General features: G+C 44.1%; 1 protein-coding gene across 2 annotated transcripts in view; it reads right to left on the bottom strand.

Annotated features, from left to right (window-relative positions):
- MAP1A (microtubule associated protein 1A) overlaps positions 1-22,282 on the bottom strand; it is a 60,150-nt gene that overhangs the window by 4,229 nt on the left and 33,639 nt on the right. For both annotated transcript variants that reach the window (XM_084531693.1, XM_084531694.1), the window contains 3 exons: positions 13,712-13,794; positions 12,388-12,528; positions 1,715-10,547 (listed from right to left, as the gene is read on the bottom strand). In XM_084531693.1, coding sequence (XP_084387819.1) covers positions 1,715-10,397 — 8,683 coding nt within the window. In that variant the 5' untranslated portion in view covers positions 10,398-10,547; positions 12,388-12,528; positions 13,712-13,794. The remainder of the gene's footprint in view (positions 1-1,714; positions 10,548-12,387; positions 12,529-13,711; positions 13,795-22,282) is intronic.

Genomic DNA, 22,282 nt, shown 5'->3' with positions numbered 1-22,282 from the left:
CTTTTGTACATCTTTTCTTCGTTTACTGCTCTTTATATTTATGAGATGAGAGATTGTCAAAGGAGTTGTTATACTCAGCAGTAAATAGGCATATACAGACAAAACCCATGGAAGGACTGTCCCTTCTCTCCCTCCTGCTCTCTGTGGAGTCACAGAGGCCTCTGTCTTCTGTTTCCTATTCTGGGTACTCTCTTCTGTGAGCACAAAGCCACCAACACGGACAACTAATTGTGCTGGCTAGCTGTGGCACAAACAAAAAAAAATCCTTTCTTGTTGCAGCCATTCTTACTGATGTCTATTCCTCATCCCCAGTGTGATTTGGGCAACCCACAGCACTGCTCCAAACACAGAAATCATGCATCTTTGTCTCAACCTTCCCTTCAGGCTTACGTGTCCAGACACTCCATCTTGACAGCTCTTTCTGTGCAGTGCCTTCAGGACCTGACCACTCTGTACAGACACACTACTAATACCCTCATGCAGGCTTTCTCTTGACTGTACCATATTTCTCTGTCAGCTACTCACAAGACAGCTGGCTCAGAAACTTTTCAGGCCACGTTCCCTTGCAGACTTTTCCCTTGGCTGGCACTGTGACCACTTCATTACTCCATCCACTACTTTCCTCTCACTCCCCACTACACTGAGCAGACTCTTCATCAACCACTCAGCCTGAACATCCCTCTTGCTGTCAGCGACACCATCTGTGTGTCATCCGACAACAATCTCCTCACCTGAGTTGTACATGTATTTGCAGCAGGCACACATATAGGCTCTTTTCAGGTCTTTCTCTTCAGCTGTTCTTACTCAAGAAGAGTCCCTTGTAAAGCCTCTGCAAACCCTCTCTTTGCCTCAGTGTCTTCAGTGGGCATCTGCTGAGACCATAGCCCATCAGCACTGTTTTGACTTTCTTCATTCTCCCTGACACTATCTTCCTGCTGGCTCTTGTCTTACACTCAGTATCAATGGTCTGGAACAGAAGATTAAAAATCAGTCTGTGTTTTGCATAGAGCCTGGCACTGCAGCTTCTCAGCAGGGACATGGGGGTAATGCAGCTACACTGTATCATCTAAAACTGGTGTCCTCTGGTAGCATACTAGTAGAGCACTGGTCTCCATGTGAACACTTAGAGGAGGCCATGGGCTGTACAGACACTTGCAGCAAAGTACCCTTTTCATGTCTTCATTCAGTGCCCTACAGCGTGGTACTCAGACATGAGGGCTGCTCCCATCCCACCTCCACTTAATATTTCAGAGGAAAGAAAATATCTGACCATAGTGGTTCCTGTTATTCTACATGAGAGCTTTATCTCTGTCCTGTGCAACTTACCCCACTTAGAGGCCAAAAGGTGACCACCACTTCTTACACACAGATGTATTTTGTCCTTCAGTTGCTGGTATTTCTTTGACAGCACCCAACTCTAAATACCTACTGCCTCTCCACAGCTGTAGCCCCCAGGGGGAACTGAATCTTAGTCTATTGAGTTCTGAATTAGGTCTCACAGGGTTTTCTGCAGATGTGGTTGGATTCATCTCTACAGAGGTTCAGAGCTTTCCTCAAGGCTTTGATCTTTTTATGTGACTTGTATGACAACCTCTCTGCTTTCTCACTGCTTATGCCTGACTGGGAAACTCTGTTCTACTACATTTAACTTAGTGTTTTTTTCTTTTTATTGAACCTGAAGAGAAAAATGCATGTTTAATGAAGACTTTCTTACCAGGGTTTGTTTTGATGCCATTAACAAGGTTCTTGCCAGGGTTGCTGTGACTACTCCGAGCCAGTTCATCCTCTGTGTGAGGAGGCTGCACAAGCACACTACGTGGTTTGGGCTTCTCTCCTCCATCTTTTTCTTTTTTGGCAGTGGCAGATTTTGGGGATTTGTCAGATGGCTGTTTCACAGGTGTGGGTGATCGTTTCCCTTTCACATCTAATTTCCGGGCAGGAGAGGAAGATTTGGGTTTACTCAAAGGCTTCTTCACACTTTTGCTCTTTTCTTTCATGTCCTTCTTGGAAATTTTATCAGTTCTGCTCATGCCTTGCTCATTTGCCAACATATCAGGATCTACCATGCAGACATCAGGGTGAGGAGGATGAGGATGGGGATCTACCATTGGAATAGGCTGAGGATCATGGCTGGACCTAGAACTGGCATGATGAGCATTTCCAACAGCTTTATCTACTGGGAGGAAATCAGCATCTTCATCTGAGTCCATGTTTGCATCTGCTGTGATGGATGGACATTCTTCTGTCTCAGGTGGAACATCTGAGTCTGACTGGGAGGTTCCAGAATCACTCACTGATGTTGGAGGGGTTTCCTCTGCTGTGGCACTTTGCACAGGGCTACTACTCGTGTGGAGTGGTCTTCCTTGCACTGAAGGATGACCCTCCTCCTGTGAGAGGTCACTATCTTCAGAGAGCTCATGAGGGCTTGGGTTAATGAAGGAGGGTGAGAGCTCTCCCTTCCTGTGCTTGAATTCACATGAGGAGAATTTCTGTCTGCAGTCAAAAATGCCTTCTAAATGTGGCTCCATCTCATGGGAAGCATCTCCATGGTCCTCTGCTCTTCCAGCCCTTTGCACATCTGGGAAAAAGGGCTGGAAACTGTGTTCAGGGGACATCAGAGAGGAAGGACGGCTCTGCCTCTCTGTATCCTCTTTGCCTGTGCATGGAGAAAAACTGCTGTCAGAATCAGGGCACGTTTTTTCATCTTTTGTCTCTGCTGCATGGTATGTGCTTTGGAAAGCTTGCAGACTGGTGCTCACCTCTGTTGGACCATTGGCTGTGGTTTCATCTTCATGCTGATGATGAGGAAAAGATGTCAATACATCAGGGAGAGATGCTAATGTCATCAGCTGTTCTGTAAATGGTGCTTTCTGCTCTGGGCTAGTTACAAAGGGCTGCTGTTGTTTCTCTGCAGAGTGTGGTATGGGCTGTGAACTCTGGCACTCCTTTCTGCATGGCAAAATGCTCTCACCCATGCCACTACTGAATGCAGAACCACGTTCTTCAGCAAATGTGAAGTCTTTGGTTTCAGCTGTATGGGTTTTCATAGCATTATCTGGAATCTGTGGAGATGCATCCCAAAGACTCTTGGTACTTGGTTCTGCTCCTGCACTTGTGTATGCAGAAAGCATATGGGAGTAAAAACTTTCTGCTGTAGTCGATATTACAGGAGTAGTTGCTTCAGATGATGGTTCCTCTGACAGGCTAGAAGAGTCATCTTTCAGTGGCTGCTGGGGCACAGACTCTCTTTCCACACCTTTGGAGAACAGTTTATCTTCTTCATATGGACTCAGTGGTGAGAATTTAGTTAAAGATGAGGTATGGCTGCTGATCTCAGAAACCTCCAAGTACTCATCTTTCTTCCCCTGACCTGAGGACAAAGCACAAGAAACCTTTAAAGGAAGAGAGATATCTTCTAAATGGCTTGCTGAGGTTTGTTCATGTCTGAACACACTAGATGTTTCACTCTTTCCTAGCAGGGAACATTCAAATCCTGAAGAGATTTCCATCACTCTGCCTTCTCCTGTTGGCCCCTGCTTGTATTCCTCTTTCTGTTTTTCAGAAGCAGATTTCAAGTATATGGCTTGGTCATAGCACGCTGAGACAACCTCTGTACTTGGATAATCTTTTACATGGAAATGTGATTCCTTCGTGGATTTTTCAGCATCCTTTCTCTTCTGCAAGGAATCCTGGCTTAAATGGCACATTTCTGAAGCCTGCTCATCTCTGCCTATGTCTGGCAAGTCACTGTAACCAGCAACATATGTTCCCACAGCTGTGGCTGATGCAGTTTTCATAATTCCATATTCCTCTTTCCACACTGGATCAGAAGGTGAAGAGGCAGTAGAAGGGGGTGAATTGGACTCCTCATGCTTGCTTTGCAGAAGTGGTTCTGTTACATGGAACTTCTCCATTGCTGAGATGTGTGCATAGACTGTGCCTGCAGCTTGGTCAGGGCTATGCAGTTTAGACTCCTTTTCAGATCTCTCTGTAGCACCTTTCTCTAACTCTGAGTCACTCATGCTTTCTTCCCCTTGCCCTGTTTTGTCATAGTATGTATCTTTGAGATTTTGGCTTTCAGATTTCAGGGACAGAGTTACCTGCTCCTGGCCAGACAAAACGATGTTCTCATCTGGACAAGTGGCACCAATATAGGCAGGTGATTTTTCTTGATAAAATATGTCAGTGGGAGAGATAAATGCTGTGCCTGCAGATGATGGATGATGTTCAGAGTCCACTTCTTCTGGCAAAGCACAGGACACATTCAGTTCTTCCTGTCCCTTCGATATCTTAGGCTTATCTGTTTCAGACAAGGGCAAGTATCTTTTATGGATGTCTGTATATTCAAAGGCTGCATCTGCTTTATCTTTAGGGGATGCTGGAGATGACAACTCCTTCTCAGCAGAGGTATAAAGGCAGGACTCTTCTTCCTTCGCAGAGACATGAAAACCTTGATCTTTCTGAGAGCTCAGTGCTGTTGTCAGCACCTTGTCAGTGTGACCTGAGATGTCTGCATCCTTGGATGTGAAGGGGGAGAGTCCAACTCCAGACACAATTACCTTCTCATAGATGTCAGCATACTTGAAACTTCTTTCATCAGGATAGGGTGTTGGTTCTCTTTCTTCTTGCTCTTGTCTCATGGAATCGTCATCACCTCTGGTTCTGCAGACCCCTTCCTCATAGGAACAAGGGTCCACAGGGCTCCTGGAATAGGACTCAGGAAGATATGCCACTCGGCTCACAGAACCCACAGCCTCAGAATGGCCAATGGCAGCACTGCTTTTCTGAGGAGGGACTTCTCCTAGAGGGGAGTGTGCATGCTGCCCTGACCCTGCAGCACTTTCTTCTGAGGATGCTGCTACATATTCAGATTCTGCTGGTCTTGTAGATTGGAACAGAGCAGATGCTGCTGCCACCTGATCTTTGCCTCCTGTAGAGTCATAATGAGCCTCCGTGGATTTGTAGTCATCCTCTTGCTTTCTATCTATCTTGTATTTACAGTCCATTTCCTGAGACAAACCACTAACATCTGTTTTCTTTTCTGTATCCTTCAATGGGACTTCCTCCTGTTGCGGTGCTTTGCACAGATCTATCTTGTAAGACCTCTCTGTTTCTAGTGTTGTGCCAGTCTTTGTTTCCAGAGGGCTAGCTGTTACTGGCAGGGGAGATGCTTTCAGTGCTTGGTCTATTGATTTTGCGTAGATATCCAGGACAGCTTTCTCCTCATCGTCTAAATAGGAGTAATCTTGTTTGGATGTCAACATCAATTCTTGCCTTTCTATGTTTCCAGTTAATGGTTTAACCTGATTTTCCTCACCAGAGACATACTGAGAAGCCAAATGAGAACTGTCTGGGAAAGTGATGTCAGCAGGAGCTATGCTAACAATCTTTGTTTCTGCTGTTGGTTTGGCACTCTTCAGTGTCTCTTCTTTGTAATCACATGATTCCACTTTTAAACATTCTGCTTCTGCTTGCAGTAACACAGGTTTGTCTTTGGCATGACAGAGATCCTCATCCTCCTCACGGGATAACTGCCCTGCTCTTCCAGTGTCTCCTCCTTCCTGAAGATACTCATAAGCAGAGCCCCATGCTTCACTTTCTACTTTTCTCCAGGTATGACTGCCAGGCAGTACAGGCGATGGGATCTCCACTTCTCCCATTTTAGGAGGGGATTTTTCATATTCTGGTACCTCATCCAAGAATGTGCTCTCTCTCTCCTTATCATATATCTGCCGCCTTCCCTGAACAGGAATCTCTTCCACTTCTTCTGGAAACCACACTTTCTTCTCATAACCTAAATCTTTCATGTAAAAATCATCCATTTCTGGAGATTTTTCTTCTTTAGCTTCCTTGAACCCACAAGATTTTACATCTTCAGCAGAAACATGTGATGATGTTTTATCCTCAACTGGGCTAAATTCTGTAAAGTATAAGCCCTTTGCATCTGGAGATACTTCCTGAGAGAAGAAGCCTGCAGTTTTTTCCTTAGATGTGGCTTTTTCTGTTACAGAAAATAAACTGCTATCATCGGGAGACATTTCTTCAGTTGAAGTATCTCTGGGTGATGTATCTTTAACCGGGATACTTTCTAGGCAAGAAAACGATTTTGCCACTTCTTTTGTGAGCACTTTGGTAGAAATGTTTGGTGATTTTTCATATGTATCTGGGCTCTGCTCTGTGAAATCCATAGATCCAACAGCTTCTGATGGGAATTTGTCGGTAAAGTCAGACAGAGATTTTTCTTTCACGGGTATCTCTTCTGTGAAACTAAGAGTTTTGATGTCTTCTGGAGAAATACCTTTAACAAAAATGTCTGAAGAGATGTCCTTGCTGGGACTCTCAGTGAGAGAAATAGATTTAGTTTCTTCTGGAGAAATGTCTTTAATTGAAACCTGAGAAGATTTTTCTTCTTCTGAGGTGTCTTCTGTGAAATAGAGTAGTTTTCCTTCTTCAGTAGCCATCCCCTTAACAGAAATATCTGGGGATTTTTCTTTAGCAAGATTTTCTTCTGTAAGATAGAGTGATTTAGTATCATCTGGAGAAAATTGTGAGGTTTTCTCACTTTCAGATTTGCTTTGGTTTGTGAACCATGGAGGAGCCACACTTCCCACAGATGTTTCTGTGGTAGAGAATGGCTCAAAGGACAAATGTTTTGAAAATCCTGTTAAACTTTCTGCCATGGATTTAGTTTCTAGCTCTTTTTCAGGCTCCAGAAACACATCTGTGCTGGGATGCGGTAGTGCAGGAAGCTCTTCTTCCTCCCCTATCACCACTGTGTCCTGCTTGTGGTAGGAGAGCCAGGGCAGCTCTTCCTTCCTCACTGGTGCTTCCTGCACCTCCTCCCCAGGAGATACCTGCACATCAGCGCCTGCCTCCAGCTTATGTAGTACAGGTCCAGACACTTCTTTTTCATGTCTATACTTAGATGCAGACATCTCATCATCTCTGAGCAGTTCATGCTTGGTTCCCTTTACCACAATAGAAGTTCGATCTTCCAATTTCTTAGTAGCAGCATCTTCTTCTTTTTCAAATAGCTCTGAATCTACTGTTTCTAGCTTTTCTTCCACTGGAGACTGGTGGAAAGGTGTATGTCCTGCACTAGTGGGACCAGATTGGGTGGGAGATGCCATTTTGACTGTACTATCATCAGGACTCATGCATCGTTCTTCAGCCTCTGCAGAGTCAACCTGGGAAAACGGTGTTTCTTCAGTGGATAATGGCAAACCAGAAGTATGCGTCACTTCTGTGGGGACACCGGTTAACATATTATCAGTGCATTCTTGATGAGCGAACAGTGGGGCACTGTAATGGCCTCTGAGTTTGTCAGGCATTTCAATATTTGGAGTCCCATCTTCTTCTTCCTCTTCCTCTTCTGCCTCTTCATGAATATCCTTTTTTTGAGCTTCCAGTTTTCTCTCTCCTTCTGCTAGTGCATGGAAATCTTCAGGAGGCGGAGATTTAAAACATTTGTCTTCCTCCAAGGATGATGTAGGAGAGATTGTGCCAGCAGAGGGAACATAGTCAAGACCTTGGGTTGCTTCAGTCCGAGAGGAAGGCATGCTGTTTACTGTGTCTAGAAGTAAAGAGCTTTTCCCAGTCTCTTCTGTTTGTGGTGCTGTTATAGATGCAACTGACTGATCTTCTGCTACTGAAGTTGCAAAAGATGAAAGCTTATCACATTCTGTAATGGAGGTAGCAGAAGAAATATGTTCTTCCTCGGCTAGCGGAGCTGCCACTATGTTTGTAGGATATGCCAGGATTTCAGACTCCTGGCCAGCATAGCCCTTGGCTGCAAGGTCTGCAGTAGGCATGGCCTGTATTCCATGTATTGCTTCAAAAGAGCCTGGGTGGTCAGGAACAGAAATGTCATATGCATTGACATCATACTTCAAGTGTGGGATCCTCTCTTCCTGTTCATCATGTATTTCTTCATCAGAAATCGTCTGCTCTGTTTCTGAGTATCCTGGGATAGTTTCATCTTGGATATATGAAACATGTTCTGCTGTTGCTCCTGCTGGGACTGGCAGACTGCTCAGATACGACTCTTCCTTTGTTACCTCTTTTCCAACTAACTTGTTTTTCTCACCCATATCACTAAATTCTTTTTCATTTTCTTTAATGGTAAATATTTTGTCCTCCCTCTCATCCTGCTTCAGTTCATAGAAATCTTTACTCTTTTCCACCTTCATTTGCTGTTCTTCCTTTTCTTCCAGTTCTGCCTTTTCTACCACATCCTCTCTCTTTTCCCTCTGACCTTCCTCCTGTGCCTCTGTCCCCTCAGTATACTTTTCACAGGTCTTTGTTTCTGCTTCCCTCTGTTTTCTGTCCAAAGAGATTTTTTCCTCTTCTTCCTTGTCTTCATCTCTGTATGCTGGTGACCAAACAGCTTTTGCTACGAGGTCACTGTGTGCTGGTACCTGTTCTCTGTCTGGCAACAGCTGAACTTCCTTGTACTGCTCAGCTTTTCTCTTGCAGTATCTCATATCAAGATTTTCATCTAACGTTCTTCCTTCATCCTCTATTTTTTCAGCTTGACCTGCTCTTGGTTCTAGATGATGGACTGCTTTTTCCTCTGCTGGGGATTCTTTTTCCAAATCAGTAGTAGTTGTTCTCTGATCAGGAATGTTTGTTTTCAAAATCGTATCCATTTCCAGGTGACTCTGAGATGTCACGTCACTGGACTCTTTCATCTCCTTTTCAGGTACTCTCATAACCTTATCACTTACTTCTGTATCACAAATTTCTTGAGCCCCCTGCAAGTTCCCTTTCTCTTCATTCTTCAGCTCCTCAAAGTCCTTTGTAAGATCTTCTGGTGAAGACAGGACTAACCTCTGTTCAGCTATGGAAATCTCTCCTGGCTCCACCTCTACTGGCATCTTCTCCATTGGTGATGTCCTCAGGTCAGTAGGTACTTCCTTTTCAGGTTTGATTTTGATCTTCTCAGTTTTGATTCTGCCTGGAACTTTTGCCTTGTATAATGTTTTTCTTACCTCTGGAGTAAATGGTTTTAAGTCTGGTTTAGACATTTTTTTGGGCTCTGGCTTGATTTCTTTCTTTTTATCCTCTTTCTTTGAATCTTTTTTTTCCTCTTTCTTTCCATCATCTTTTTTTAAGTCCTTTTTTTCCTTCTTAATCTCTTTCTTTTCTTTGTCTTTCTTCTCCTCCAGTTTGGATACTTTCTCTTTGAGGTGCTTTTTGCCTACTTTGTCTTTTGTTAGTTTTCTTTTCTCAGCTTTGAGAACATCACTTGATTCTGTCTTTATCTTTTCATGTTTAACAGGTTTCTCAGGAATCTTCTCAGAGTGTTCTTTAACCTTTTTCTCAGTTTTAGCATCCTTTATGACTTCTGTTTTTACCTCCTTAATCCCTTCCTCAACTGCCTCTTCTTTCTTAGCTTGCTTTGTCACAGACGGCTTGGGGGAAGATTTAAGACTCTCTTTACTGTCAGTTCTTTGTTTAATTTTGGTCTGCTTCAGCACAGGTGGAGGTATTCCAGAAGTGATATCTTTCTGAGTAGCCACGGGGTACCTCAGAAAATCCAGGTGCTTGAGTTTCTCAAGACCTTCCAGTATTTTATTTTGAGGAGCATTTCCAGGAAACAAAACCCTTACAATTTTCTCTGTTGGGCTAGCTGGCAGCCACACCACTAGGGCTGTGATGGATGTGAGATAGGGAACAGAAATTTCACCTTCTTTTCCACTTGCAAGAATTATGCCAGTCTTTGCTTTACTATTACCAGCCCATTTCTGCATTAGAAACTGCATTTCTTTACTGTCCTTGACAGGATTCAGTATATACATGTCCAGCTTACCCACTCCCATTTTGTGGAAAAGCGTGATAGGTTCAATGGTACTGCTCACTACCCTGTAAAGAGGCTCTGATTTAATGCCAAGTCTGTTGAGATACTGCAGTGTCAGACAGGCTTCTTCAATGCTCCTCTTTACTTTCATAGATGATTCAGGCATCTTCAGTTTTTCAGGAACATTAAAAAATACAACCCCCAGCTCGGGAGAAATTAGGTTCTTCATCCAGTCACTGTAGTTGGTAGAGCCCTGGGATTGTTCCTCCTCTTGTTCAGCAACTTTCCTCTGCAGCAGCCCATTGATACCAGGTAGGTTGTCTGCACCAATGTGGGTCAGAAGAATAGAGTCAATCCTATCCAAGTGCCTTACAAGCTTCCAGAAACAAGATTTCCTGTCAGAGCCACCATCTACAAGGATGTTAAACCCATTGACAGCAAAGAGAGCAGAATCACCTCTTCCACCAGGGAATATGTAGCAGCAGGGTTTAGAAAGCTTCAAAAAGCCCCCTGAGGTGGGTGGTTCCAGGAGATCAAATGGAGATGGCACGTCAACTGTTTCAGAGACATATTCTGCAAACTCAGACACCCCATCCATTTCTGGCAGAACTGGATCAGGATTCAGTTTCAGATTAATAATATCCTGAAATCGAGGATGCCCAAGGTTGCTCCAGTCTCCTTCTCCCAAACACGATACAGTAAGGGAGGCCTTGATATCTGAATCAGTGTTGCTAAGAATCTGGGTGACCTATTGAGACAGGCACAGACAAATAAAGGTCAAACAGAGCTCTGAGACAAATTCAGCTCTTTTAAAAATAGCCAGTTAATGCAGAAATACTGCAAAGACTCCACGAGCATTTTACTGAGAGGAAATGCTGAGAACAGATGAAATACTCCAAAAGCATAAATGCATGCAGCCACACTCTGCTCTCTTTTGAAATTCTTCATGTTGATTTTTTTTTTTTTGTTTCCTGACTGTTTTGGCTGCACGGTGACAATACCTCAGGAAAGAGAACAGAAGCAGAAGCCACCTTGTCCTCTTTCTTTACTTCTTCTTATTCAGCCTGGGATATCAGTCTCTAGCTTGATTCAAAAATAGCAGTTTCTTTTTGATTTGTGAATTCTAATCCTGAAATACCCTTTTCAATGTTAGGCATCACTGTTGGAACTTATCCTCACTTATTGGCTACTGAACAATCATATGACATTTTGTGCATTTCAGTACCATGGGACTTTCTCTTCTATTCAGATCCATTTTCTTTCTCGAAGCCTATTTTAAAAAGTCAGGACTCCATCTCCGATGGGGCTGGGGACATGATACATGGTTAGTAATTAGAGCTAAGGTAGATATCACTTTCAAGGCTCCTTAGAGCTGTGGAGAAAATATCCTGAGCAAAGAAGCATTACAACTCAAACTTACTAAGAATCTGGAATGAGGTTGGAACATTCCTCCTTTGCATTATATTCTCAAACAATCAACCTAAAATAACTGAAGGCATTCAGATTTCCTGATATAATTACAGCAGCAATGTTACCCATGGTCAGAGTAATCAATGAGCCATTCCTGCAGCAACTGCACTTTCAATCCAATGGAGGCATTATAAATGTCTATCACACAATCATCAGTGGAAGCTAGGCTTATCAAAACCTGAAGAAGCCTATATGTGTTTACAATGAGCTCCAATAGTAAGAAAGCTTAAGGCCTCTGAGGAAAGCTACAGTACAGCTAGCCAAGATAATAAGCAGGAAATCCAAGGTTAAGAGACATCCTATAAAGTCTTCAGGACCATACTGGACAAAGTCCTGAGCAATCATGTCTAAATTTATTGCTGAGCCCATGTTAAGCAAGAGGTTGGACTACAAACCTCTCAAGTTCCCTTCCAACCTAAATGATTTTGCAATTGTATGATTACATAACTACATTTGTAGTTACTTAATCATCATTTAGTCATTTCTGTGTCATCTTTATGCAATGAATTCAAAGCTTTCTCTGTCACTTTTTTTTTCTGTATATAGCTATACACCCCGCTAATGAACACACTGAACCTTGAGAACAGCTTATGCTCACTAGACAGACTGTGAAGTGAAGAGAAACATTTACTAGGTTGACAATGGCCTCCGTTGGACGTTATTTGGAAGTCACCTGAACATATTTTAAAACCTGCATTAAGAAATTTTAAGTGTCTGCCCACTGCAGAGTTGGTCTGGAAGGATGTCTCAAGCTGTGCACTTAAAGGTGGCATCACCCATGCCTGTAATTTTGGAAAACTTAAGCCAGGGAAGTAAAGCAAGATGCCCACAACTACACCATGAGTTATTTACAATGTGCAATTATTTTGCTGGAGTTCACAGAGTCATAGACTCATAGAATGGCTGGGGTGGGAAAGGACCTTAAAGAACATCCAGCCCAAACTCCCTGCCATGGACATGGGACATTGCCAGATCAGGTTGCTGAAAGCCCCACTGAACCCAACTTTGAACACTTCCAGTGATGGGGCATCCACAAATGCTCGGGGCAACCTGTTCCAGTGCTCTGTCATGCTCTTTGGGAAGAGGAAGAGACATCCTGGCTTACTGCTCATGCTCACCTCTGGGTCTGAAAGTATCTCAGCAAACTTCTGGTAAGTGAAGGTCCCCGTCTGCAGGATCAAGTCTCCTTCCTGGTCTGAGCTCTGACCACAGAAGATCAGTAGTTTGTGGGCTGATGAATCACACAACAGTGAGTGAACCTGTTGCCATGAGACAATGTTGTCATGAATCTGATTTGCAGTCAAAAAGTTACCTATATTCTTCACCAGTACCCAGAAACACAACCACATGGAGAGTCAAAAACTTCCAGGTGATGTTTACTCATTTAATTTACAAATAGCCAAAACTTAAGTTTTCTATATACAGGAGAGTAGGTTTCTGAAAAGGGAAGATGATGCTACTGCCTTCCTGACACAGCTCCACATCACAATTCACGTTAGGAAAGTGGGCTAGTTTTAAGAGAAAATGTTTGCTAGGAAGCTCTACAATCTCCTGAGAAATAGTTAACATCAAGCAATAGGCACTAATTCTTCCAGGAAGCAGCTCATTGCCATAGGGCTGTGTCCTAGTTTCAATTAGGACAGAGTTAATTTTCTTCCTAGTAGCTGGTAGGGTGCTACGTTTTGGCTTAGGATGAGAAGAGTGCTGATAACATGCTGATGTTTTAATTGTTGCAGAGCAGCACTTACACCAAGCCAAAGACGTTTCAGCTTCTCACTCTGTCCTGCCAATGGGCAGGCTGGGGGTGCAGCAAGAGCTCGAAGGGGACAGAGTCAGAGCAGCTGACCCAAACTGGCCAAAGGGGTATTCCATACCATCTGACGTCATGCTAAACAATATATAGGGGTGGCTAGCTGGGGTGGGGGGCTGGACTGCTTCGGGTTAGGCTGGGCATTGGTCAGCAGGTGGTGAGCAATTGCATTGTGCATCACTTGTTTCGTACACATTATTATTAGTAGGACAATTATCATCAGTATTGTTATTATTTTATTATTGTTATTATTATTTTTTCTGTCTTCATAAAGTGTCTTTATCTCAACCCACAGGCTTCACTTTCCTGTTTCTCTCCCCCATCCCAGAGAGGGAGGGGGGAGGATGAGCAAACGGCTGTGTGGTGTTTAGCTGCCGGCCAGGTTAAACCACAACAGGCTGGCACACAAGGAACCATACATTCTTGTGTCTTTCTTTGTCTAGCAGTAAATTGTGCCAAATAATACTGGTTACAGCGTATATCTTACTGGCAAGACCAGAATGCTTAGTAACCTCACCACACCTTGCAGGAGACCAGCAGCATGGTCAAGAAGGTGCCAAGTGTGATAATCATGGCCCTCTAAGTCAAGCACAGGCCAGAGATCTGATGTGGAGAAAACACAGTGTCCTTACCTCAGACACGATGCTGTCCACATTGGGATTTACCAGGATCACTGTCTCCAGGGTATCACTCCGGTGATGGAGGGTTCTTTGGCCTGGGGAGAAGCAAGAAATTAAACGAGAAGGGAGAAGTTGGTAAGAAAGGGTCTTGTCTACTAATGTTTTAGCTTCTAAAATTCCAGTTCAGCATGGCTTTGATTGCAAGGCTTCAACTTACTTTCAAGACCCAATTTATTAATTGGGTCTGACAGACCAAAGCAAGCCCTTTCTGGTAACAAGGAAAAAATCCTAGCTCTGGATCAGCACTCTCTGCATCTGAACTCAACATGTTCTGAAGTCCACGGTGCCAGACGTATCAAGCTGCCTGCTTGTGCCAGACAACTGTGCCCCACACAGACTGGCACAGACTGATTATCCCACCCAGACAGAAGTATCTTCCGTCATTGCAGCTACCATGAAGAGGTATCTATGGGTATTGTCCAACCCTTAGTCATCACAGTCCTTTGTAAGCCAGCTGGTGCCAAGAAGCTCAGTGCCAACTCATCCTTCACTATTGTCATGCAGCACCAATACCAAAACTCTTGTCATTCTAAGTGAGCTTTTTTTTCCTTAGTAAGGCTTTTTTTTTTTTTTTTTTTTTTTTTTTTTTTTTTTTTTTTTTAAAACCTGCACTCCTAGATGTGAACTGCTGCTATGGGAGCTATCTAAAATGCTTGCTCTCCTGTCTTCCTTCTGCGAGAGTCACAAACAGGCACCCAGGTGACAATCTACTCTGTATGCAGGCAGAAAGGGAAGAGCCAAAGAGCAAACAAGTGCCTAGTAGTGTAAAACAAACACTTTGTGTGCTCAACTTAATGTGGGCATTACATGGAAATTTCACAAAATATTGACATAATGCCTGGGCCCTATTCATTTTTTTAGAAAGAACAGTAGTAAGTGCCTGCTATCCTGAAAGGAAAGGACAGAGGTATCTTTTTGTATCTGTGTCAAACAATTCTGTGAAGCGGGATTATGTAAAAGACCCTCCTTGCAGAATTTCCTGTGACAATGCAGGTGGTATACAAGTTTTTGCATTCTGGCCTTTGCAAATACCTATCTCTGGATATTACATCCACTCTACAAGCCAAACATTTAGAACTTAACTGTTGAAATTTATAATTTATAGGGTTTAACTCTTTCATAGGGTTTAGCTTCTCATATAGTCTAGAGGGACATAAATCTTCACTGAAAATGGACATCTATTTCTATTTTTAATCCTTCATCTTCCATACAACTGCTGCTCTCTGTCAGTGTTGTTCTTCCCACCCTCTTTATTCCACAGCCTCCCATCATCTCTCTTTCTGGGCAGATTGCAATCCTTCTAAAATAACATAATGAAACTGGTATTTCAAAGAACGGTACCAAAAGGACACAAAAAGAAAGAATTCAGAGGAAGGCAAATATTTAGCATAGCTTTAACCAAACTCAGTTTACTGGGATGTTTTACTGCCAGCAATTAAGTATAAACCAGCTAGAAATGCCCTGAATGCATCTTTCAGACCAAAATTACAAAGGCTTTAAGCTCTGAGCAGAATTATTTATACTCCGCTTCTCTATCTGCTTTGTGAACTTGTATTTTTTTCAGTTTGTCTGAAATGGTCCCTCCAGACTAAAACAAAACCAATCACTGTGCAACACAAATGTCTGCACTCAGCTCAGTGGCATTTCTGCCAGACTAGAAAACAAGCCCCTGCACAAAGAAGGGATTCTGCAAGTGAGCCCACGGCGAGTGGTATGTGGGGTGGCAGGTGGAGCATATGAGAAGGGCCCAGGAAGTGTCTGGGGCATGCACTGCAGCCAAAAAAAAATACTCATCCACTCATCGTACTCTTATATTAAAGTAAGAGTAACTGTAAAGGCACTGATATTTTGGTGTTGCTTAGATCCCATCAGTGAACACAAGGAGTACCTGGTTTCCTCACTGATTGCATTGGGAAGTTTTTGCACAGCTCACCCCAAACCTGGGCCTCCACTCATGCTGCTCAGTGCAGAAGCAATCTACTCCACTCCGTCCCAGACCTACAGTTGAGAAATGGAAACAATCCCATTGCTTCAACTTTTACCACCTTCCTGCTTATAGAGACCTTTTTGGCAGTTGTTATCCACATCACTTGGAGAACACAACTTGGTGTAGAGAACCAAGGCCAGTAGCCTCATTCTTGTGCTGCATGAAGAGGGCTCTCAGGCCCAGAGAGCAGTCACTGTTTCCAACACATGGGCATCCTTCCAGGCGCCAGGTACTAAGGTGCTGTGGAGGCAATGTCAGCCTAATGGCTCTGTAACGGACAATGCCAGTCATAGAGGGAAAGGGGCCAGTCTGCAGGACTAACAGGCATTAAAATACTGCTGCTTTCTGCCATTTCTGTCATTCAAACCTAAGCAGCTGAGCTGTCACTGCTGAGACTGGTAAACAAAGCATGGCTGGTTAGCAGTCTGCTCACATCCTCCCATCCCACAGAGGGGCAGTCCTCTTCATGCTTGAAAGAAAGAGAAGAGTTCAAGCTGTGGAGCCAGCAGCTGCTGGCAGATGGAAGGTAAGAATGGCGAAGTACTGAGTCTCATGAAGGGCCACGAAGATGATTAAGGGACTGAAGTGTTTTCATATGAGAGGCTGAGAACAATAAGACTGTTTAGGCTGGAAAAGAATGGGGGGGGGAGGAAGAGGCCAGACAGGGAACTTATCAATATTTATAAATACCTGATCGTAGGAAATGAAGAAGATGGAGCCAGACTCCTCTCAGTAGTGCCCAGTGACAAGACAAGAGGCAATGGGCACAAATTGAGATACATGCAATTCCATCTGAACATGCAAAAAAAACACTTTTTTACCGTGAGGGTGGTCAAACACTGGAACAGGTTGTACAAAGAGGTTTTGGAGTCTCCATCCTTGGAGATACTCAAAACCCAACTGGACACGGTCCTGGGAAACCCACTGTAGCTGACCCTGTTGAGTAGGTAGGATCAGAGTAGGTGATCTCAAGAAGTCCCCTCCAACCTACAATTCAGTGACCTTGTGAAGCAGTGCAGTCCTCCAGAGCTTTGCTCCTGACCCAGTCTTGGGTGGATTCCCTTTCTCCAGTGGCAGCAATTCATAGAATCATAGAATATCCCGAGTTGGAAGGGACCCATAAGGATCATCAAGTCCAACTCCTGTCACCGCACAGGTCTGCCCAAAAGTTTAGACCATGTGACTAAGTGCACAGTCCAATCACTTCTTAAATTCAGACAGGCTTGGTGCAGTGACTAGTTCCGTGGGGAGCCTGTTCCAGTGTGCGACCACCCTCTCGGTGAAGAACCTCTTCCTGATGTCCAGCCAAAACTTCCCCTGCCTCAGCTTAACACCGTTCCCACCGGTCCTATCACTGGTGTTTACAGAGAACAGGTCACCTGCCTCCCCACTCCCCCTCGCAAGGAAGTTGTGGACTGTGATGAGGTTCCCCCCTCAGCTTCCTCTTCTCCAGGCTGAACAGGCCCAGTGCCCTCAGCCGCTCCTCATACATCTTCCCCTCTAGGCCCTTCACCATCTTCGTCGCCCTCCTCTGGACACTGTCCAACAGTTTAATGTCCCTCTTGTAATGTAGTGCCCAGAACTGAACACAGTACTCAAGGTGAGGCCGCACCAGCGCAGAGTAGAGCAGGACAGTCACCTCCCTTGACCGACTAGCGATGCCGTGCTTGATGCACCCCAGGATATGGTTGGCCTTCCTGGCTGCAATTGGTTCTCAGAAGGATACAGGAGCATAACCACATAGACAAGCCCATTCCAGAAACACTGAATCACTGTACACATGCATGCACACCAAAACCCAACATGGTTCTTGCACTTAATTCAGAGAGAAATCAGACCAGCACACACGCTCTTGGCTGAACTGCGTGCTGTGACTGAGGTGGCACACGGCCACCCCCCCGGCCTGTCAGCCCCTCAGAGCCAGCACCCCGGGCCCAGCTTGGCAACAGCCGCACCCCTGCCCAGGATGGAACAAAGGCTGGGCTGTGGCAGCTGCACACGGCTGGCACTGGACTGCCAGGTACTGTCAGCACGTGTCAGGCTGCAGAAACAAAAGTTTCTTTGAGGGAGAGAAGGGGTGCTTGTCCAGCCCTGCAGCACCACTATTCCTCTGTTGCTGCAGCACCCTTCCTTTGGCCCAACTATGCTTTATTCTACTGGCACAACGTCTCACATGAGAGATGCTGCTGGGACAGCCAGAAGGGTGATACTTTCTTTGGCTCCCCTGCCATGATGGTTCTGTGCTGACATCAGGTGACTGCCCAAGATAAAACAAGACCCTTTTCAGAGTAGTTTACTGGGAGAAGTAGGGCTCAAGGTCCTACTTCAATCATCAGTATTGTTTCCCCTTTGTATCCCTGAAACGAAAGATCAACAATTGCTGCCACTCAGGGACTTGCTGATCTGGCTTGGACTCAACATCCAGAGGAACATTCCTAAGGCAGGAATGCGCACAGCAAACCTGTAAAAATCAGTTACTGCAGCTTTTTGGAAACGAACTGGCCTAGGATTTCACCAGGATTAGGAACCTTGACGCCAAACTGATGAGAGGTTCTCCTACAGCTGGCTGATATGTGAACCATGAGTTTAGAATTCACTATCCTACCGATAAAAGAGGGGAAGAAAGTAGGAAAGAACACCAACTTTCTTTTAAAAGAATAGGAAAATAAAAAGTTTACTTTAGGTAAAATTTTGCTTAACTTGTTTTATAGTAGTTTTCCTAGACACTCACAACAAATCAGAAAAGGAAACATCAGCTGAAAGCAAGCCTATAACTAGGGTGGGCTTCTAGAACAAACGGTATCTCCTGGGTCTGGAAAAAATTTTACAAACAGTATCTCACTAGTCAGATGAGAAGTCAGCAGGAAGAGGAAACTGTGCCTTGGCTGCTCAGAGACAGCACCATGGTAGAACAAGGCCAGTAAGAGGCAAAAGGTAGAGAACAGGCCAGGAAGACAGCATATTTGTGCTGGGCCACAACACTGGCAGGAAAGTCTGACAAAGCAGTCAGACTGTGGAGTATTGGCCCTCAGGCTTTTGTTCCTGAACTCCTTTCAGACCTACAGTCAAGTGGCTGCAGGCTTGGCAGCTAAGGGAATGCCAGTCATTCCAAAGCCTCTTTGAATACAAGTGCTCATCAGTCTGAGGAGCCCTTTGCTGGCAGCTCCCTCTGCACAGGCCTGCCCAAGATTTAAACACATTGACTGGTATCCTTCTTCTTACTAACAAAAATTACTTGCAACAGAAATGAGTAACAGTGTGACTTACATTGCGGGCAGTGATTGAAAGCACACTGTTTGGGTCATAGCCATGATCCTTACTAGAGCCCTAGCATGGTGAACTGCACGCCTGGAAATCTCACTGCAAATGAGAAAAAACTTTAAATACATTTACAGTATGAAGACTATCCTTCTCCGGCTCATGAAAATTGCTGTTTTCAACTTGCCCGGCACAAACATCTGAGCACAGATTGAGGCCCACAGATCTCCAGGTGCATTCTGAACATGGATCCCCATCCCTGCTCAGCCCTCTCAAACCATGCTCACCTGCTGCATACATTAAACAAAATCTCCTCTCCCCCAGTATTTCTGGGAGTAAATTTCATTAACACTGAAATCCCCCTTTCACATGAATCTTCACTTTGTGTGCTAAGGAACACTAATTACTGCAGTAACCACAATGCCTCTGCACTTACAAAGAATGTTTCTATCTATTATATCCCCACCAAGGCAGAAATGCCCTAGTCACAGAATCACAGAATCATAGTCTTTGCTATCTGTTTCTTAAAAGGAGAGTTTCTCTAGAGTTTCTCATCCCACTGTCACTAATTCTTGAAACTCCTCTAGTTCTGCTACGGCCCTTATGATAAGTAAGAGTGCAAGTATCAAAACAAGAAGGAGCACAAAAAATACGCAGCGTGGAATTCTTGTATCTTCTGTATTATTCCCTATCTTGTTTTTTTTTGTTTTGGTTTGGTTTGGTTTGTTTTTTTTTAGGCATCATAACATAACCTAACATTAACTTTGCATCAAATTAGGATTTTCAGTTAGGGGTATACAGTGACATCCAAATTTCATCCTGCCATGATGCAATTAACTGAGCTCTTACAAGGAGTTCGGAAGGTTTAATATTTCCAGTGTACTTGATCTTGCATTTTTTGACAATAAATTTAATGGGACATCATGATGACTGTACAGTTTAGTTGCATAAGTTCCTAACAGTCATTTCTAGATATAAGCAACTGAATCATCTGCAAATTGATCCACCCCCGTGTTCATTCCAAACCCTTTTCTGGTCATTGCTGTATTGATCAACTTTATATTTAGTAGGAAAACATGAAGCCCTTATATTTCACCCCCTCATGTGGCACAAACCTGGCCACATATTTTTTTTTTCTGTCTCTTAACTAGTTTTTTACTCATGGTATTAGTTGCTTTTTACCTGCACAAACTGCTTGCAGTATATGATATGTAAAGATTTTCTATATAAATGCCTCATTCATGACTTCACTGAAAGTTCAGAGAGGGGTATTCTCCTATACATAGATGACAATACTTACCGTTGTGCAGAAGCAATGCCACTTCCATCTTGAAGGACCACAGATAGCATGCATAAAGCTCTTTTTCTATAGGGCAGTTGCCTTCTGAATAGAAGTCAGCAGGAACTGTCCAGGGAAGCATTATACATTAATGTCCCAGACGTGATGAACAGCTTTTCTAGGCAATAGCAGAACTTCTAAAGCTAGTACTAAGGAGCATTTCAGAATTTGCAGGCTGCATTTGAGGATCGTGACTGATGAGGGAGAAAAGTGTTCTTTGTTTGTTTTGTTTGCTTGTTTTATGTGGCCCACTGGATGTAGACTTTATTTGGTTTTGTTGGAGGAAAGCAAGCGATGAGCAAAACCATATAGATTTTGGTGCGAGTTACCCATCCACGGCTGTCTACATATGCAAACACAAATACTGTGAGAGAATGAAGGACCTGACACTGTTTTTAGTGATCAGCAGTCAAGCAAAAAGGACGATGCAGGAAGACCAGTCTAGGCTAAAACAAAGGACAGTGGTCTAGGGTCACTACGTGACAAGCAGAATGTCGAGTAAAGAGATGATCCCAGAAGCAGACAGATGGCCCTGGAGGCAGAAAAGTTGCTCTTGCTGCCAAATAAGATCCTTGTATGTAATGTGCAATGCCACTCTAATTGAAAGCACCTATAAAAAACTGTAGCTGAATAATAATTTCTGGGCTGATCTGAAGGGCTAACAAGTATAGCTGCAAGGGCTGTTGCCTGTCATTTGCTGTAATCTTTCAGACCACCAAATCTCAGAGGTCTTATTATTCTGTTGATGAGAACTGGAGAAACTACAGCTACAACGCACTTGCCTGAAATAAGAGATCAATTGTCAGGCCAGTGTACCCAGGTTCTCGTCTTTGTAAAATACAATCACCTAGGCCAGAGCACTACAGAGGCATCTTTCAAGGGAGACTGTGCTAAAGTCAGTCATGATGTTCTGACTGGTACATCAAACCTTAATAAACAAGATGCACAGAAGGACCACAAAAATGATTAAAGGACAGGCACACCTCTGATGAGAGAAGGGCTGAGAGAGCTGGGACTGTTTAGCCTGGAAAAGTATCTGATGGGAACGTGCAAAGTCTGTGCTACAGAGCTAGCAGGACCTTGGCAAAAAGAGAATGCAGGCTGTTCATCTGACCACATAGAAACTAACTCTCCCCCATCCAGGGAATATTATTTATTCCTCTTTACCTCCTTTGTCTTCCTCACAAACACTCCAACACTGTAATGAGTGCAGCAAGCTACAGCTCCTTGGAAGAGAGACAGATTACTGAGAGACAGATTACTTCTTATCCCCTCTGTGCAAAAACATATTCCTACCTTCTACTGCAATACAGACCCACCCTACCAACAAGCCCAAGGAAGCCCTGCATTGTTTAGCAGCAAGGGAGAAGAGCGAGTGCACTCTTGCTGGAAGCAATGTCCTAAAACCACCACCTGAAGGGCACGCAGCTGCTGAAGTTCCTTCCTCCAGCATGCAGATTGAGCAGCATACAGCTGGTAGGACCAGCTCTAGCTGGAGGAGATTTTGAAGCTCTGCCAGCTAGTCAGATGGGCTCAGGGATTAAAAAATAAACACAAAGATTGCTTTGGCAGCCAGTACACAAACCAGCAACCGCAAAATCACAGCTCAGCACCTCCTCACCTACCGACTGCCTGTGCATCTCTGTACCTGGGTATCCTTGCTGTACTGAAGGAATAACATCCCTGACCTGCTGTAGCATGTGAGGGGGCTACATCAACCTTTGACACATGCTTTGGTGCTTTCATAGTTGTGAGCAGAAGCATGGGCAACCTGTGGGTAACCACAGCACTGGCAGTATGAACTAAAATGTGAGCAGCAATAGGAAAGTTTGCACGCACTCATCCTGCTGCCTGTGAGCTCAACATGTTCAAGAGGAGCATCCCCAATAAATGTAAGAAGAAATCCCTTTGCAGATGGATTGGCTGAAGAGATTCTGAA

The sequence above is a fragment of the Aythya ferina genome (genome assembly GCF_964211825.1).
Source record: "Aythya ferina genome assembly, chromosome: 11".
NCBI classification, from domain to species: domain Eukaryota; kingdom Metazoa; phylum Chordata; class Aves; order Anseriformes; family Anatidae; genus Aythya; species Aythya ferina.
This window is presented reverse-complemented; position numbering and strand designations above follow the sequence as displayed.